This window comes from Elgaria multicarinata, chromosome 3 (genome assembly GCF_023053635.1).
Source record: "Elgaria multicarinata webbii isolate HBS135686 ecotype San Diego chromosome 3, rElgMul1.1.pri, whole genome shotgun sequence".
Lineage (NCBI taxonomy): Eukaryota > Metazoa > Chordata > Lepidosauria > Squamata > Anguidae > Elgaria > Elgaria multicarinata.
The window spans coordinates 26,038,410-26,058,047 of record NC_086173.1 but is presented as its reverse complement, the minus strand read 5'-3'; the positions used below and the strand labels follow the sequence as shown (position 1 = coordinate 26,058,047).

The 19,638-nt window shown below is 43.5% G+C and overlaps 2 protein-coding genes across 2 annotated transcripts; both read right to left on the bottom strand.

Annotated features, from left to right (window-relative positions):
• Nucleotides 1–1,567: 1,567 nt before the first annotated feature.
• TSFM (Ts translation elongation factor, mitochondrial) lies at nt 1,568–11,784 on the bottom strand. The gene is made up of 6 exons (XM_063123122.1): nt 11,699–11,784; nt 9,582–9,728; nt 6,911–7,039; nt 5,748–5,870; nt 2,956–3,040; nt 1,568–2,202 (listed from the first exon to the last, which is right to left on the bottom strand). Exons 1-6 carry the CDS (start codon nt 11,765–11,767, stop codon nt 1,784–1,786), a joined length of 972 nt encoding a protein of 323 aa, XP_062979192.1. The 5' UTR covers nt 11,768–11,784; the 3' UTR covers nt 1,568–1,783.
• A 1,934-nt stretch (nt 11,785–13,718) lies between these two features.
• On the bottom strand, nt 13,719–19,412 carry EEF1AKMT3 (EEF1A lysine methyltransferase 3). The gene is made up of 3 exons (XM_063119688.1): nt 19,230–19,412; nt 16,411–16,522; nt 13,719–15,171 (listed from the first exon to the last, which is right to left on the bottom strand). Exons 1-3 carry the CDS (start codon nt 19,410–19,412, stop codon nt 14,774–14,776), a joined length of 693 nt encoding a protein of 230 aa, XP_062975758.1. The 3' UTR covers nt 13,719–14,773.
• Between the last annotated feature and the right edge of the window lie 226 nt (nt 19,413–19,638).

Sequence of the window (19,638 nt, the reverse complement as noted above, 5' to 3'; positions counted from 1 at the left end):
AGAATGAATAGTCTCCAGTGGTAAAGGCTTAGAGTTTCACAGTGCCCTTTGCATCAACGAAAGAATTATGCAAAAATGAATAATGCAAATCTGCAAAGGTCATAGAATTGTAGGTGACCTTACTATACAATGTTGATGTTTTTGCTTACAGCCCTTCCATTTGGCTTGTAATGCAGCCTGTGCAGCACCTTTGATCGCTACAGCTGTGTAGATCTGCTACTAAACAAGACGTCGTAGACTACAGTATGCACAGCCTAGGAGCAAAAAAAAAAAGTGAAGAAAACACTGCCCCAGACCACAAAGATGTATTAGCGTCTACTCAAATTGCCATAAGCCACAGAAGCTGGGTTTAGATAGTGAAGTGAGTGGACTGTCTGGTGACTCAAATGGGAGGCCTGTCGTATTGTACAGCCATGCTCAAATTCAGCTTGCTTTCATTATGTGTTGCAAAATCCAGAGCGCCATCCATCTACTCATGATATTCACATTGGCCACCGCAGCAGCCTCTTTACCAACCAAGCATTGTGGGCTATTGCAGGGAGGAGCACATGATGTCACACAGTCAGGCCTCTTGCAAAACATTGCTTGGGGATAGATCAGATGCCATTCCCATCCCAGTTTCTCCGACCCCATCCTACTATTAATGTTGGGGTGGTTGGGCAGGAGGGAGAGAGAGAAAGAGAAGCAGATGCCTCTGGAAATAATTGTCTGATACCTTCATTTGCTAAAAGTACAAACCTATGCATATTTAGACAGAAACCCACCCACCCCCTTAACTCCCAGCATGCCCAGCCAGGATTGCAAAGAATTGCACCCTAAAATCTGAGACCACGAGTCTCAGAATTAGACTTATTGCCATACAAGAGGTCCCCATAGTCCTAGTTTCCCTACAGAAAACAACTGAACCAAGTTTCTAGTCCTTAGAGTTAAAAGACTTTCAAAAGGTAGGCAGTGATGGCCCAAATCTCAGAGTAGTTGCAGGGCTGCCTAGTAGTCACAAAGGACTTTCTCTATTCTTCACAATCCATCTACTTACCTCAGATCCAGGCCCCACTTGTCTTGCCCCAGGTATTTAATGCAATAATTCCCTCCTCCTGTTTTACTGCATCACCCCCTATTTGCCTTATTTTATTATAAAACAAGGGTGAGCAACCTGAAGCCCTCCCGATGTTTTTGGCCTACATCTCCCACCAACCCTAGGCAATATAGACAATTGACTGGAATAATGGGATTTGTAAGCCAAAATATCTGGAGAACAATAAGCAGCCCTAAACTTAGTAGTGCGAGCATAAACTCAAATAAAAGTTTACTACTTCTGCTGAAAAGCACTTTACCTTAATTAATCAGAAGGGAGTTACTAATTGTCCAACAAAGGATGCAAATTCTGTAAATACACATTACACGTGTATTCCATTTTGAATATATGCAGTTTGCATACGTGTGTTTTGAGGAATTCTGGGTTTTCCCATTTATCGGAAGCTAAAGGCCCTGGGAATCATACAATACACGCAATTAGCGTGAATCAGTGGCCACAACATCCATCCTGTCTGCCGCGACATTCATAGGATGAGATGAGATTCTTTTATTTGTTACATCAACATCTGTTTGCCACACTTCAGCGGTCGCATCTTACAAAATCATTTCGGAGCTTTGGAAAGAGATTTCATGCCAGCAGTTGGCCTCCGGAGGCAGCCAACATGAGTTTTGTTCGTCAGCAGTCACATCTGTCAACCACATCAGGACCTAAGCAGAACTGGGAGCTTCTTTGACACAAAAATATGATTTACTCTGATTCTGACAACCCAGTATCCTCTCCACATTCGAAACGCACGAAGTCCAGCACAGAGACACCTGTAGGCTGAACATACTGTCCCAAAGAAATTGTGGGGTCCAGGAGGAATGGCTGGGCAAGCATCTTGGTTTCAGAATCTCCACCAGGTTCATCTTCCGGAGATCCCACGGAGATGGGGGCCATCCCCACCACATGCTGGCCCAGTCGCCAGCCTAGTTCTGTAAAGTTTGACTTTTGGCATTCCTCCGAGGGACTGCAGATGACCAAGGCTCCATATTTGCCAAACATCATATTAGAAAGCGATGGATTTCCTTCTGGGAATGCTCCATGTACATACGAGCCAATGAAGAGGTTCTCTGGCACAGATACCCATGCTGCTCTCTTAATAACCATGTTCTCACCCAGCTTGCCTTTTAAAAAAGAAGAAAAAACATTAACTGTTAGACATGTAGGCCCTGTCCAGAAGACACCTTAAACCATGGCTTTAACCACAGTGAATAAGGCCTTTTACTTTATTCACCATAATTAAAGCCGTGGTTTAAGGTGTCTTCTGAACAGGGCCATAGTCTGGCCTAGTTTACACATAGTACTAACATACTTAGCCCACATTTTGTTTCCCTACTCAGGGTTTGTCTGGCAGATGATAGAACAAACTGGTTTGTTTTCTCAATCTCTGGGTTGTCTGTTTACCCACTTCCTTTGCTCCCTCCCTATATCCCCAATGCCTTTATGGTGCTGAATACTGGCATGTAGAGACATTATTTTACCACTATAGACCTATGTACATGGCAAAACAACCCATGATACTGGATTCACACTTAACAGCAATCCATGGTTTAAACAACCCAGAGTTCACAATCCAGAACAGATCTTTCTGAGTTGTTTGTGTTTAACAAGCTATGGTTTGTTAGGCATTCACACATCAGGACAATCCAGAATTCAACAACCCATACCACAAGCTAACGTTATGTGCCAAGCCATTGTGTTTAAAGGCTGAGGTACACATTTAGTAAGCTAACATGGCAAGCTTGGAAGAGATAGGGCAGAAGCACCTCAAAAGTTCCCTATAAGAATTATTGCACTCTTAGCAAAAGGATTCACCCTAATTGGCTGCTACCTACTACTCCCTGTTTCCTGGCCACATCTGGGACTAGAAGACTCACCAATAGCCAGAGCCAGCTGGTCGCTAAGCAAAGATCCATCAGGTTCAATCCTGAGCTGGGAGAGCTCGTTAGAATTTAAGAAACACTACAAAACAAGTCAAAAGAAAACCATTAAAAAAAACCTGCAGACCAAGCTTTGTTACCACTTCTCTTTATAAGCATTGTTAGATTTATAACCGTCAACAGTTATATAGAAAGCTGTTCAGGCAATAGCTAAAATGGGATGAGGGAAGGCCTGGACTACATATGCAACAGTAGTAACTGGTTTGCCACTGAAAGTACATTCAACCTCGAGGCTTAAGACAATTCTGCCTTCCTAATATGTATTTATGTATTAGACATTATTTGGAAAAACTTACTGTTCGAACTCTACATTTTCCCTGAAAAGACACTGGGCCTGTTCAGATGACACACTAAGCCATGGTTAGGCCGCTAACCCTTTTGCTGCAAATGGTAGGTATGTTTAAACCATGGTTATGTAGCTACCATGGTTAGGAATGGTTCACACAACACTCTTAAGCCATAACGTTTAGCTCAAAATGCTTAGTGTGCTGTCTGAACAAAGTCACTGTGTGAATCAACTCTAGGTGAATGCGGAGCAAAAGCAACTCACTTGAACTAGAGCAGATGATAAGCCTCAGAATACTGGGTCACCCCCTTTCCTCAAATGTCTTCTGGCTTTTGAAGTATTACTTAAGTCTCCTCTAGTTTTCTAAGTAATTGCTCATTTTGAAAGACAGAACGATTCTGGCACAGTTGACATGTGAGAAGGAAGAGGATACAACATGTCTCCTGAGGACACGAGGATGTGTTTGTTTGTTTGTTTTTTAAAAAGGCAGCAGTAGCGTCAGTGTCATTAGGAATCAATTATGAAGTAAAGCAGGGCTGAGTCAAAACAAAGATTTCTGGCAGCGCTGAAAAACGCATTGTTTCCCAATGATTTTTCAGCATTCTTGGCAAATCGGGGTGTACCCACTGCTCAGTTAGCTGAACTTGGATCCTGCTGAAATCATTGGGAACTAGGTGCAACTGATAAGTCTGCATCCAACCCATTAATCTGCATTGCTCTCTCAATTGAATTTACTTGTCTAGAGTGATGTCCTTACACAGTCAAGCCTTTAGTGCAGCAGCCATGCAGCAAAGTGAAGCAATCTGCCTCAGGCAGCACCATGAAGTAGTTGGGAGGGAATGGATGAAGGCATGAATTGGCATTTAAATGGTGCGCCAAGACTTTTTTAAGTGTTGTTCCTACCTGGGGTGGGTGGGTGAGGTTCCACAAAGGCAGAAAAATGTCTTTAAAGGGGCCCTGCAATTTGGATTGACCAAGTAGCATTATGACATGAATCCTTTCTCTGCACAGTCCTCAGCTGCCTCCCATGGAGGGGCAAAGGGGGCTTGGCTTCGCTGCATACGGGGCTTCCGAGACTGGGAAAACCTGCACACCACAAAGCAGCTGCACACGAGAATCCCTACTGTTATCTCCAATCTGTGATTGGAGATAACAGGTGGGGGTTCCTCCTCACTAAGGTAGCCTGATCTATAGAAGCAACACAAGCGTCCATGGGTCAGATGTGAAGCCTTCGTGGGCTGGATTAAGTCCTCGATTCTGCACCCCAACATAATGTGGGATAACACTAAGAGGACCCTGACTTAGGGCATGGTCTAAATCCTACCCAATTACCTGGATGTAAGGCAGGAACACATTCCTCAGAACATAGTGCTCTGAGGTCAGTTCACAGCAAGGGGCAGCTTATACAACCACGGCACTTTTGCAAAAGCCTCTGAGAAGGAATGTCATTTTGTGTGGGGAACACATCCCTGGAGCTAGTCAGAAGCGGCACACAAATCTCTCATGGTATTTTGGTCTGACAGGCGCACTCTGTGATGCAGCTACAGGCTCCGGAAGCATCTTCAATGGCAACAGAGCAACTCTGCGAGCAGATGGGGAAAGAATTCAGACCCTGCCTGTGGGTTGCCAGCTGGCCATTGCCTGGACGTCCCTTCAGCTTTACTATTCTAATAGAAGTTGCTTGTTGGGAACCATTCAGCAGAAACATGCGCTTTGCTCTTAGATACAGGCTCAGTTCAGACAACCCGTTTCTCTACGTAGTGAGAAAACTCCACTCAACAGTTTCCACTGTTGTGTGACTGGGCTACCATGGAGTTGAGTAAAATCCATCATGACGTTTGATTGACAGTTCCTCCGCCCTCTCTCCTCCCTTGGTCCTCCCGATGCTATCTCATCAGCCATTGCTGCAAAAAACAACCCCAGCGGCTCTCCTAGAGCGGCACTCGCGCCTTTCACCGCTCTTGCCAGAGAGCTCTGTAGCCAGTGGGAAAGGTCCACGCAACGGGAAACTCCACGGAGCCCTCCATACAACATGCAACACAACGGTTGTGCAGGAACTCTCCTCTGTACAGTGTGGATATTCAGCATGGTGTATTTTCTAAAAAAAACCCTCCACCATGAGGTGGAGTTTTCCCTCCAGACAACACATTTCTCAATGGTGGTGTAAAAACTCCACTGTGCAGTTCTAAACCCACCACTGAGATGTGTTGTCTGAACTGAGCCACAGTGAGTTGAATCCCGATGAGTCACGCTTAGAGTAAGACCCATTGAAATCAATGGGATTTAAGTTAGTCATGGTGAACTTAAATCCCACTGATTTCAAAGGGTCTACTGCTCTGTGTGCAACTAAGCCCAGATCCAACCCAGTACTTTGATCTGTCAAATATAAATTCTTACAGTGTGTCAGCTATTTCAGATTATGACCTCTTTATGTTACTCCTACCTTGGCATAGGTGCTTAGCTGGTCTCTAGTCCCCTGATGATGCAGCATGGCTCCAATCGCTGCTTGCTGAACCAGATGTTGAAACTTGGCATTTCGGGCCACAAAGTCAGTCTCACAGTTCACCTGGCAGAGAAACACAGCTAGCTTTGAACTGCATAGTCACCTGTTGCTATATTCTTCAGAAGGTGGGAATAAAGTTAGAAGGAGCAATTAGAAGATAACATGGTTTCCCCAAAGACACAGGCAGGGAAGGTGACTTTAGCATGGTAGCTACAGCTTTTGCTCCTGTTTTCCCCAAGATGGATTCATTTAGTATGATACAGCAAGTCTGAGCAAAGACTGCTCTCCAATAGAGTTTCCCATCACAGCAAAGAGATCCCCTCAAACCTCTGAAGTACCCTTCAACTTCTGCTGATCAATGTTGAGAGTTTCAGCTATGGACGATATATAAATGCAATAAATAAATAAAAATATCAGAGGCAGCAAGCCTATAAACACCAGCTGCTGGGAAACTTGGGTGGAAGGGTGCTGTTGCACCCGTGCCCTGCTTGTGGGTCCCTGGTTGATAGCTGGTTGGCCACTCTGCGAACAGAGTGCTGTGGTTGTGGGCTCTCCCACACTAGAGGCATTCAAGAGGCAGCTGGACAACCATCTGTCAAGTATGCTTTAGGATGGATTCCTGCTTTGAGCTGGGGGTTGGACTCAATGGCCTTATAGGCCCCTTCCAACTCTACTATTCTATGATTCTATGACTAGATGGACCCTCGGTCTGATCCAGCAGGCCTCTTCTTATGGTCTTAATGTAATAAGGTACCAGATTACTGATGAACATATGACCACTCTCGCTATGCATGCAATCTTATCCACTTCTTTTCCAGTCAGAAATTCATGGTTAGGGTGACATTTTAAACAAGAAACATTAGCATTTGGAGACTGCTCTGAATTCAAGAAGATCTATCTGGCAATCTTAATTGCAAGTGTGGTCTCTATCTAGGAGCTGTCTCTGAGGAAGGTGGATCCATTCAGCTCTTAAGACAGAGATGCATGCACCTCTAATTTCTGTAAGTCGTGTGGAAAGTGCATCCAGGTGACCAAAGCATATTTCTTGCAAACTGATTGTCTAACACACCAAGGGATTTTCTTGCAAAGAGGAAAACACTCACCTCTACCATCACTGCTGAGTTCCTCTCCTGCAACAGCCCTATAAGCCCTTCTGTCGTCTTTCGCCCTTGCAGTTTGGAAGCTTTGCTCCATCCCTCCTTTTGGGCTTGTTCATGCAGCCAGGCTTCAGCCTTCAAAGACAAAACCAAACCTCAGAACTGAGATGAAGGGCTAATCTACACCTGTAGCCCTTTCGCAACGGAAGAGGCATGATCCCGAAGGTTCCCCGCTTCTGCAATCTGTACTGATCTGTACCACAATTAGAGGCGTGCCGTTGCGGGCGCACGTGTGCCCCATTACGGCAGTTCCACATGAGTAATGGTAGAAGTGGGCGAGGCTAGGCAGATGGCTACAGGGCACAGGATTTTTTTTTAATTACTTGTGAGGGATATGCAGGAGCGCAGAAATGTGCAGGAGTGCAGAAATGCAGCAGCACATGGGGGGATAGGAACTCCGTTGAATATGCGCTCCTGCACAAAGATATGTTTGTATTCAAAAATAAACACTCGGCGATAAAACACATTGATACCCATGCACACACCCCTCACAGCTAATTGGCTGTTCGTTGAACCCAGAACTCATGGTGAACAGCACTGCACCACAAACGTTCTTCGCAATGGAAGCGAGAAAGCCGAAAAAAATGTGCCCAAAGCAGTCAGGGATATTCCAGTAAAAGTGAGAGGTGGAACAGAGATCACCGTGGGAGCAGGTGAATGTCATGTGGCCCATTAGTGACACCTACAATACAATCCTGCAATAAACGGCTGGTATAGACTCCCCCAAACAGAACCCAAAGAACCATTCAAACACCAAGCGACAACATGTACGTTCTCCCAGGATTATGTCACTGCAGAATGCAACGAAAGGCAGGTTCAAATAACTCTCCATATCAGAGATGTCCTGCAGGTGAAAAGCTAGAACATCACTTTTCTAGAAGGGTCCAAGCGTAGCAATCTCAATGACATGCTAATTTTCTACATATAGGGATTTGGGGCGTGTTGGAGTCATGTTTGAGAATTCCCTCTCCTTCCTGCTTCTTACACCGCTGATACCAGATCATCAAATATCTGTGCCAGAGTTTATCTTGTAAACAGAAATCTTAAGAAGTGAAATTGAATGTGTGTGGTGGTTTAAGCATGTAACAGTAATCATGGATGGAAGTATATATACATAGGTATTGCACAGAAACCCAATACACTTTATTGAATATGATTATAGAACTATTTGGTCCATTTTAATCTGTGCATGTATATATACACTTCAGATCCACTATAACTGCCCAGAGAGCTTCGGCTGTGGGACGGTATATAAATGCAATAAATAAATAAATAAATAAATAAATAAATAAATAAATAAATAAATAGTTCACCAATCCAATCAGTTGCAGGTTCTGGAAACACCAAATCCACTTATAGTTCTGACAGAAGGCCTGTCAAATAATCTGAGGCTCAGTTCAGACAACACGTTAGTCAATGCAGTGTGAAAACTCCACTCAACAGTTGAGTTTTTAGGGGGTACTCCCACACAACATGTTCTAACTCCATTGTTCTGTGAATGTGAGCTACCGTGGAGTTGAGTAAAATCCATCACAATGCAGTGGAGTTGAGAAAAATCCATCACAATGTTTGATTGACAGCTCTTCCGCCCTCTCTCTCCTCCCCTGGTCCTCCCTATGGTATCCCATCAGCCATTGCTGCAAAAAAAAAAAAATCCTCCACAAGTTGTGGTGGCTCTCCTAGAGCAGCACTCTCCTTTCATCACTCCTCCCAGGGACTCTGTAGCCAGTGGGGAAAGTCAACTCCACGCAACGGAAAACTCCACGGAGCCCACCACACAACAGGCAACACAACGGTTGTGCAAGAACTCTCCTCTGCACAGCATGGATATTCTGCATGGAGTGTTTCCCACCCCAAAAAACCTCCATCGTTGCATGGAGTTTTCCCACCCGACAACATGTTTCTCAACAGTGGTGTAAACTCCGGCATGGAGTTCTAAAACCACCATTGACTAATGTGTTGTCTGAACTGAGCCTGATTGTGGTTTCTCCTCAGTCATGTCATGAACTGGTGACCATCTGAATATAATTCTGTTAACGTGTCATCAATTTTCTGAGGTTTCTATTGGCCAGCTAGCTGTTTCCCTGACTGTCATTCACACAGACCAATTGGAACATTTTGATATGCACATTATTTATATAAATCATAATTTCTTTCATTTTTCCTGCTACCTCGATTAAATTTTACAGGAGAATTTTATTTTATGAGGTGTTTAATAAATATAACAAATAAATAATTGTTTCTTCACTGAATTCCCCTTTTCTTTCACAGTAATTTATTTGATATTGGAACCTGTCTTGCTTTTGGGAGGTGGAGAGAGCAGCAAGAATAAAGTCAGCACTCACCAACACCCTTTAATCGTGCAGATTGTGTACACACATTGCTCAAGATAAAGCAGCCAGATCCTAGCCATGCTTACTCAGGAATAAACTCCTCTGGGTTCAATGAGACTTACTTCCTTGTCAGTATGCATAGAATTGCAGCCTTAGATTATGTTTGTTTTGAAATGCTTGAAGCATCATTCCTTTACCTGTGTCCCAAACGTTTTCAAATATGGGGAGCAGGGTTCAAAAAATTAAGTATGTGTTTTATATCATGCATAAGCATTTGTTCTCACCTCTTTGAGGTCAGAAAATTTCTCCAAGGCTTTCTTACAGTTCACAAATGAGTAGCCAGTTTTCTTCCTAAGCTTCACCAAATGTTCCTTTGCTGCTTGCACTGGAAGGCCAGCATGAAGAAAACGAGCCAGAGGCCAGCCAGATAACTATGAGGGGAAGGAAACAAAAACAGATTTTAAAAGTGTGAAAGTGCACCACTGCTGACAGCAAAATGGAGAGAATTTTTTTACTGAATGACCTCATGCACACTTGCTTGTAAGTAATACAAATGAACTTACTAAGACGTTCCTCTGAATAAACATGCATAGAATCGGATTGATAATTGTGGGTGCATCTATTTTCTGATGAATATTTGCTAGGGAATGAGATATTTGTTAAAGACTAACAAATTTATTCTGGCCTAAACTTTTGTGGACACAGTCCACTTCATCAGGTATGTGATCAGTTGAATCTGATGGACTGTGTCCACAAAAGCTTAGACAGAATAATTTTTTTAGACTTTAACATGCCACAAGACTCTGCTGTTTTTGCTGTAACAGAAAAATATGGACACTCCTCTGGAAATCATGATATTTAGCCAACAAATAGGAAGTCCAGAAATAGGGTTGTTGTCTTGGGTCTGTAGTACTTGTACATGTTTATAGGCTGCTCCCAAGCTTTCCTTGTTTGAAAGCCAATACGATCACCCATGAAATAAAATTTTGAATCTAGAGAACTCAAATTCCTGCACACTCAGTGGGTAAAATCAATCACACTGATAGTTGTCCTGGGACTGCAAAGTTTAAAGGAGACATACTCCAGCTTTCTGTCACTAGCCAGGAATTTAGGAGTTACTTATTTATATTCCTTATTCGCTACATTTTTATCCTGCTTTTCAGACAATTACCGTCTGCTATAAATGCACTTCAGGCCAGCATGACCTTCCTTTGATGGTGTTCTTGCTTGGATAGCCATTGGTGGGTCTTGTTAATTTGACCAAAGGGCATGGCCAGAGGGTCTTTCCCTGACCTTCTGCTTTCCCAGGGGGCCAACAGTGAGTTAGAGCCCAGTGTTCCTTCTGGCAGGGATGGGGGAAGTGAGCTTCCTGTAGCTAAGAACATAAGAAGGGTCAATCTAGTCCAGTATTCTGTTCACACAGTGGCCAACCAGCTGTCTCACAAGCAGGACATGGAGAAGTTGCTCCTTCTCTGGCTGACGAACAGGCCAGGTTGTTCTCTTCCTTGAGAAGCTGGGGGTGCTGTGTCTCAGTGGCTTCTGGCTGAAGCCAGTGTCTGTATCCAATTGTGTCTGTTCACCAGTAAGATAGACACTGGTATGATAGTACTGGTGGAATGGATTCTCCCTCCCCATACACGCCCCCCAAACTGCTCTGAGGGTTAAGAGACCCTCCAGATCAGATATGGGGAAGCAGAGGGAGGGGAAGGAGAAGTGAGAGTTAATGTCCAATGTTAAATGGAACTTTATACAGGTCTGTGCACCCCCTGGCTCCCAGGAAAGGCATCATGGCAAGGGAGAGACCATTCCAGCCCCATCCATCGACCACTTAAGGCACCGCTTCCCCAGTGCTTGCTTTCCTCCCTCTTTCTTTTGAATCATGTCTGTTAAATTGTGTTCCTATAGGCAGGGGCTGTCCTATCTTTTAAAAGTCTGTGCAGCACTTAGAACATTTAAAATTATTATTATTATTATTATTATTATTATTATTATTATTGACTGATGTCATGAAGTGAAGCTTTCATTATCACTAAGTTGCCATAGTACGAAAGTGTCACCTGTTTGTGGCTTTCTACCTATGGCCTCGCGGTTTTACGTGCACAGGATACCTATAACACAAAATGGGCAACATCCAACCTAAGTCCTACTTAGAATAGACCCATTGAAACAAATGGAACTTAAGTTAATTATGACTAACTTAAGTCCCGTTCACTTTAATGGGTCTACTTTAAGTAGGACTTACGTTGGAATTTACCCAACGTGCCCGCCCTGCGCTCCATCCCAAGCGGACGTGATGGGAACCGACCATGCCGGGTCACTGGGAGAAAGCGCCCACGCGCCACGCATTGGGGAAGCTCGAGAATCCAGGCCCACCAACGAGCGCGTCACCTTCTCCCCTCACCTGCCCTCCTGCAGCACCTCTTTTCTGAGAAGAGATCAATGCCCTTCCCAAGCCAGCCAGCCGCTGCATCTTGAAGGCGCTTGCATTATACGTCACCAGCTCCTACGGGTTGCGACAAGGGACTTCAGCAGCGTTCGGCGAGAGCCGGGCTGGTGGACCAACCCCTCTTTCCAAGAAGCTGATTGGCTCCAGCCTACCGAGGAGTTTCATTGGTTGCAGGAGCAGAGAAAGGGGCAGCTCTGAGGTTGAAGGAGCGCCAAGTTTTCCTCCTTTGCCTGGAATTTGGAGGGAATTGACGACGACCCTCGTTGCAATAAAATCCTGCTGGATTTCTGTTACGTCTTATGAGCCGCTGGGTCACCCTTATATTCATCATAGAAGAAGTCATCAAAAGTAGCCCACGCGTAGCGCTTTTTGAAGCACACGTGGGCGGGGGGGTGTTGTTGCCGACGTCTTCTCACTTGGTAGAAAATCTAAAGCTGCGGTTCTATACCCACTTACACGAAAGTAAGCCCCACTGAATTCTGTGGGGCTTTTACTTCTCAATCATAGGGTGACCATATGAAAAGGAGGACAGGGCTCCTGTATCTTTAACAGTTGCATAGAAAAGGGAATTTTAGCAGGTGTCATTTGTATATATGGAGAACCTGGTGAAATTCCCTCTTCCTCACAACAGTTAAAGGTGCAGGAGCTATACTAGAGTGACCAGATTTAAAAGAGGGCAGTGCACCTGCAGCTTTAACTGTTGTGATGAAGAGGGAATTTCCATAGGTTCTCCATATATACAAATGACACCTGCTGAAATTTCCTTGTCAATACAACTTTTAAAGATACAAAAGCCCTGCCCTCCTTTTCATATGGTCACCCTACTCAATCAACATGTACAGGGTTGCGTTGAAAGTTCTCCATTCCAAAAAATCTTGCTTTATTGGACGTAGGAGTTGCTACCATTTTTAGCGGCCCCGCTACCGTCTCTTGAACAGCAAATTAGCAGGCAGCAATGAAGCAAGTGAGGCATCTCTGTGCCAGGAAAAACTCAACCCCAATTCTTTACGACATCCTGTTTGTTCACTGCTGAATTACACATAAACCCCATCCAGATCTCAGTCACTCAGTAGCTCTCAGGACTCCCGTCATATACATTAGTTTGCATTCTTTTCCAGTTGTTAAAACGTAATAGATCTTCCAGGCCTGTCAATGCTGAGGCCACCATCGCCCCCACAGCTTGGCCATTACAAGTGAAATTGGCTGAGCACGGGTAGGGCTACGGGTATCTGTTAAGATACAATTATGTTTGGATTCATATCTAGCTCACAGTTGGCCATCGCTGATTTGGGCAACAGGACGGTCTGTGACAGTAGAATCATGGAGTAATAGAGTTGGAAGGGGCCTATAAGGCCATCGATTCCAAACCCACCCACCCTGCTCAATGCAGGAAGTAAAGAGTCAACTGCTACAGACCGATCTCTAGAGGCTCAAAACAACATAAAATTGAGTAGGCAGAGTATGTCTTAGGCAAGCTTTTTAAGAGAATGTGAATGGTTCATTCCACAACTACTATGTTTATGTGGATTTCCCCCCTACTATTTCTGGATTTCAGCACTGTGAGGGCCAAGGAAACTGAGCAAGACTTCAGTTTCCATATCAATGATTAAGAGTATGTGTTGGGAAGCCCCTAGCTCAAGTCACAGCTTAACTATGAACTATTATCACAACTGGGTAGAGAACTGTTCAGAGAGCTTCTGTTATCAGGCTGTGTAGACTGTAATAAGTAAGTAAATAAATATAACTCACTTGTGCCATTAGGTGAACCATATTACCTTGGCTATCATCTCATACCCACTTTCCTGCTGCAATACAGCATCAAGCTACCCTACAGGACTCTTGTAAAATCTAATATGATACATGCCAAGGTCTTTGAGAATTTAAAAAGTACTATGTAAATACTGAATAATACAACTGGCCATTAACAATATAGCCGACAAGAGAACCAAATAGTACATAGAAACGTTTCCTCAACTAACAAACTATTTGAAGTGGATGTTTCTTATATTCTCTCAGAACCATGAATTCTGTGATATCTTCCCCTGCGATACAACAAAGAGAAACAGTCACACAAGAGAATGTTGCTTGCAACAGGTTTTGTAATTTAATATGTTGAATGAAATTTCACCCTCCGCATTTGCATGCATAGCTTCCCTAAGATATTGTACCTATTGAACTAAAGACTGGGCCCCTATAAGTTAAGAACAGGATAGTACATTATTGTGAAATAGAAATACATAGTGCATAGGTACATACAAGTTAATGTTAAGCTATATGTTTAAACATTATAGTCACATTTTTATGAAGTTACAAAATTCTTACAAAAAAGCATCTATCAAAATAAGAAAAGGCATCATGGTGTCTTTTAATGCACTTAGGTAATGCTTCAATTTACTTGCCTCTGGTATCACTGAAATTCTTTTTTTAAGGACCAGCATTAGAGCTAACATAGCTAATTTTACAAATTTCACTAAGAGCAGCAAGAAAGCCATAGAACCATGTATATTAGGACTGGGAGTACATGCTGACACACACACACCAGCTCCCCTTGGTGACTCAGGTATACACTTCCAATCTTTCCATGAGGGAGAGAAAGTGAACAATTCCTATCAGCCAGATCACACCTCAGAGAACCTACACTTATGTAAAAGTACAATTGCAGATTTATCCTATTTCCCCAGAAGAATTTAAAGCATGAAGCATATTGAATGGATGACAACTACCTGACATGACTAGAGAGATCAATGGAAATGTATGCCTGCCAGTACTGCCATTTCTGAGACATTCTCTCTCTCTCTCTCTCTCTCTCTCTCTCTCTCTCTCATGGTGACTGGGGATTTGTTGTAGTACAACAATCAAATGAAGATAAGTTATCTGAAATATTGTCATCCATTAGTGGGTAGAAAACTCTGGAAAGCAACTGGAATAGACCGGTGGATCACCTCATTAAGGCTTCTGGTTTAATAACTGTTATTTTTAAAAAAAACAGTAAAGGCAGTGTTCATTGCAATGTTTATGGTGAACAGAAACTCATTGTCCAATGTTATTTTTGCTGGTCACTTCATAGATGTTAATATTCTCAGCCTCATCCCTGAAGGCCAGTTTTGAGGTGAAGTGCATAGGGAGCAAAGTCTCAAAGAAGAACTCCGTACTGTGTTCTTGTCTCATTTTGGAAGACAGATAGATAGTAGACTGAGCACCACATAGGTGCTGCAGTGTCCTGATCAACAAGGGGTAAGTGTCCTTGAGATAGACAATATCTGCACCCAAGATGAAGTCATAATTTTTGGGAAACTCCTTATGGTCCAGGCCCCATGATAGAGCACAAACTCTGGCTCGAGCCATACACTTCATGGGCAAGTTCCGGTGGACATTCTCCTCTATCTGTTTCAAAGCCACAGGAAGATCTGTGATGGTCACATCACCTCCTAGAAGAAAAGGTGAGAAAACTGAATGACAGCCAGCTAGTAACAATTTAGCTCACATCATATGTATTACCCACAAACAACCAGATTTTCTTAGGCATTCTGGGCCTCTGACCTTACATAAGACATTTTTTTTTTGAATCCCAGCTGCTCTAAGAACAGAGTGGTAGGACACAATGGCTACAGTCTAACATTTATGCCCTGAGCTGCTCTCCCTGCCCCACTTCCACAATATATTCTGCACCAAGGAAAGCAAACTAAGTTTGCAAAGGAGAATGCACATTTCTTGCAGAGATGAAACCTTTGCACAGGTAGCAATGTGGTGGTAGGAGGATGGGCACACAAAGATTCTCAGGAATGCAGCCCTTTGTACTGGGTACCAGATTTCATGGAAACAGGCCTGAATAAATAGTTCTGGATAGCAGCATAATGGTTTATACTTGAGCTAGATTAATGGGATTCCCCTCACCCCATACGTCACAGCACTGGAGTGCAGTCCATATGTCATGGCTCTGGACTAAACACCTACACACTATAAAAGCATAGAATTGATCAACATTTAATACGGGCCTGTATTTCAGAGTCTCTGTAGCACTTAAACTAGGTTCGGATAACATGATAGCCAATGGTGGGTTAAACAGTCAACAGTTGGTTATTGTGTCATCTGCTGGGTCTTTTTCACACCACGATTGCTTATTCAGCTGAAATAACCAACGCAAATAACCAACGCTGTACAGAGTTGACTATTTGAACAACTGTTGGTTACCATGTCGTGCACCATTGACTATTTCGGCGCACACAGTTATTTTCGGCGACTACAGAGTACCTTGGCAAGAGTGACCAAAGTGGCGGCTGCCACTCTAGTCCAACCGGCAGAACTCACAATAACTGATGGGATATCAGTGGGAGGACTGAGTGGGGAGAGAGGGCAAGGGATGTGTCTATCAAACACACCCTTGACTAACAGTCAACTCGAAGCTGGCCTTAATCCACACCACAGTTAATTATAATCATGTCGTATAGGGAGTACCCCCTCAATAATCAACCATAGAGTTGGCTGTTAACCCACCATTGACTATTGTGCTGTCTGAAAGCAACTGCAAGGGTGTTGAAAGGTGCTTTGACTTTTTTTTTTAAAAAAAAAAGACTAGATACTGAGCGGTTCTGGGGAGGGGAGCACCTCCAGCACCGGGTTTTACATATGATACTTCCCACCCCTTTGGTGCAAATGATTCTACATACCAAGGAGGGAAGCAAGGATGCCCACAATGCCTGTCCCAGCACCCAACTCTATAACCTTCTTGCCCCAAAAGTTCAGCTTCTGTGCCTCAAAATATTCACACAGGGTTAGAGCCTTAGAAAGAAAGAAGACAGAATTACATATAACGAGTGAATGGAAGATCAAAACAATATGTCAGCAAATATAAACAAGGACTCTACTTCCTTTTTGACAGCAAAATAAAGCATCTTTGACAATATGGCCATTTTGGAACTGTCTATGGTGGATGTATGTGTGGGGTGGTGGGTGGGACTGTATACATCCCTCTGACGCAAGTGATGTCTGCTGCTCTCACAACATGGATTAAAACTGCTGTAATAAAGAATGAAAAGGTGAAGTTCAAGAGCAGAACCATCGTCACAGATACAGGTCCTTCCTCTTCTCATGTGCCAGCCTCTGCACAAGGGATGAGAAAGCTGCTGCTGTTCTTAGAGGAACTAAGCAACACTTTCCCATTATATGTAGTGAAATACTATGTGCACATAGGGGGATTTTCCACACTTACTGCATCCTACACTTTACATCAGGAAAAGGATCCAAGACCTGCCTTCATTAAGAGAAAGAGGTCTGTTGCCTACTTAAGAGGAAGTCAGCTCTGCCCAATTTTTGGAAATCCTCCCCCCCAACACTACATCTAATCCTATTGACCACAGGGTCTCCTGACACCCTGTGTAGCATTTTGAAGGGGCTGGAGGGGCTGTCCTGGGAAGGATTGGGTGAGAAAGTCCACTTCCACCAGGACAATGATCCAGCTTAAATCTGGATCCAGCCCCAGGGGTATGAAGAAATGGGACAAGATTCTGGCAATGGGTCTGATGGAGAAGGGGACCAGGAGTACCGAGTGCCCATGCTGTAGTGAAGCCACCCTTTTCTCGAGTTGTTGGACTACAGCTCCCACCAGCCCTAGCCAGTATAGCTACTAGTAAGGGATGATGGGCATTGCATCCAAATGACATCTGGACACAGATACCTCATCACTGCTTTACATCTTTTAAGCACCATTCATTCAAGCCCTATTCTCTGTATTAATTAACACTCTTTCCAGACTTGTTCAAATCGGTCTTCCTACACAATCTCTTTGCTCTCAAGGAGACAATATATGAGCATTATTTTTTTTATTGATGTACTTTGTAAAGCGAAGTTTGTCTGGCTGAATTTGCCCCCCTCCACTGGCCACGAACTCTTAAGTGTAACAGAAAGTTTCCTCACTAGGAGGCAAAGTAATGCTTCAGATCTGATGGACAGGAAAAAAACTCTGCTTCAAAATCCAGATTCAGCTCAAGTGATCTCATTATAGCTCATACCTAGAGTGTAAAAACTGAATAGGAAGGAACTACCCAAAGTGTAGAAATAGCAATGTGTCAGGTTTACCTCATTCTGGTTTTTGTTTTTTAGGCAAGCAGGAATTTTACTGTTACCAGATGTCTACATTTTCTAAGTGGGTAACCTGAATTTTTCTCACATGATATATCGTTGTACTCAAGTAGTTATTTAAAAACAACAAGAAGCCATTCAACACATCTTGCACAAGTTTATGGCCATATGATGAACTTTTGCTCCCATCTTTGTCCTTTTTATCATTCTTGCCTCAGATTTACTTTGTCCTCTTAAAATTCTTGCCTTCTATATCCCATACACAAACACTCATTTATATCCTCACAGCCTTATCGTCATTTCTATCACTACCACCAATAGAAGACTCTTTCCTATATTCAGCAGCTTACATCTACATGTTCTTTGTTTATACATTATACTGAGATATTAAGTTCTGCTGCAGCAACTTTTATTTACCTTCAGACTGGGTCAGAAATGCAAATAAGGCAATTCAAGTATAAATATGAGGCGAAAGAAGAAAACATGAGACAAGGACATGGAGATTGAGACTTCTCTTTCCCCCCTTTCTCATGCTGTTGCTATATTTTGTTTTAGCAACTTGCTTTGTTGCTTACATGTGATTTTCATTGTTTTATTTTGTAAACCTTACTGGAATATTTTGAATAGCAGTATAAACATCTTATTGTTAGTATGGAAATAACTTGGGTCTTAGCCAATCTACTTAAGAGTAAACCCATTGAAATGGATAGGGCTTACTTTAGACTAACAGTGGATACAACTCCCAACTATATCAGGGTAAACTTGTATAATAAGATGCTTTAGCTAGTTCATCATCTGTGTTCAACATATGGGATATATGGTGTGAAATAATCTTAATGTTAATTATAGAAAGTGTAAAGATCAAATGTTAAGACTTCCATCATTTTCATCAATGCTGCTTTGTGAATGACCACTTGTTTATATATTTAAGATTTAACGTACTTTTTGAATTTCATTTCCCCCTCAAACTCACTGCTTACTACCATCTCCATCCCCAGTTATATATATACCTACCAATTTAAGATAACATCTCATGCATCTGATGAAGTCTAGCAAAGGAATGCTTATGCCACAACACATCTTAAATCTCTTAACGCACCACAAGACCCCTTGTTGTTTTACCGTTTTAAAAAGGTACAGGTACAAGATATATACATATTCGGGCTACTTGAGCCAATGCTTAGTTAAGTACTAGGGGCATGTTTACACAGACAAAGGTCCTACAGAGCCAGCATCCCCGGGAATGCTTGGAGTTGTAGGACTTTTTTTTCCTGCCTAAACTTGCACAGGGTTGTGCCCTAAGGATCCTAACACTTGGCTCTACTGCCTATTCCGCTACCCTCCCTTCCCAGCCGTTGCCGTCCAAATCCCAATTCCCTGCTCGGGACTCGGTTCCACTCGCGCTCACCGCCTCCCAAACCGGGGCAGCCACCCCCAGGTGCGCCCCGTGATACTGGGCAATGCTCAGCTCGTGCCCGCAGAGCCGGTAACGGGTCTCCGCCGGAAAAGCGTCGGCGAACAGCCCAAGCTCCCGCGGGAACACCGACTCCAGCCCCACTTCCACGTCGCTTGCAACAGTGGGCGCCGCCATCTTACCGGAAAAGCAGAGCTTTTCCCTCGGTTTCTATGGGGCGGGGGAGGGACAAAGTTGGCCGAAGAGAGGCTCTTCGCCGTCCTGATTGGACTATGGGGCCACCGCCTCTGGAGGCCATTGGATCGTTAGGACGCCATTGGGTAAGGTTTAGCCTACTCGCTCCTTCTCCACGTGCTTTACTGCTCGTCCTGTGTATTCCTTGTCATCGGGATGCATTAATAGC

Excerpts from the sequence above, each read along its gene's own strand:
- TSFM (XM_063123122.1), bottom strand. The coding sequence starts at position 11,767 with ATGCAGCGGCTGGCTGGCTTGGGAAGGGCATTGATCTCTTCTCAGAAA. Across the intron at positions 5,871-6,910 it reads ACTCAGCAGTGATGGTAGAG|GTGAACTGTGAGACTGACTT; the intron begins GTGAGTGTTTTC and ends TTTCTCTGCCAG. Across the intron at positions 3,041-5,747 it reads AGCTAAGCACCTATGCCAAG|TGTTTCTTAAATTCTAACGA; the intron begins GTAGGAGTAACA and ends CTTGTTTTGTAG.
- EEF1AKMT3 (XM_063119688.1), bottom strand. The coding sequence starts at position 19,412 with ATGGCGGCGCCCACTGTTGCAAGCGACGTGGAAGTGGGGCTGGAGTCG. Across the intron at positions 16,523-19,229 it reads CTGCCCCGGTTTGGGAGGCG|GCTCTAACCCTGTGTGAATA; the intron begins GTGAGCGCGAGT and ends TTTCTTTCTAAG. Across the intron at positions 15,172-16,410 it reads CATCCTTGCTTCCCTCCTTG|GAGGTGATGTGACCATCACA; the intron begins GTATGTAGAATC and ends CTTTTCTTCTAG.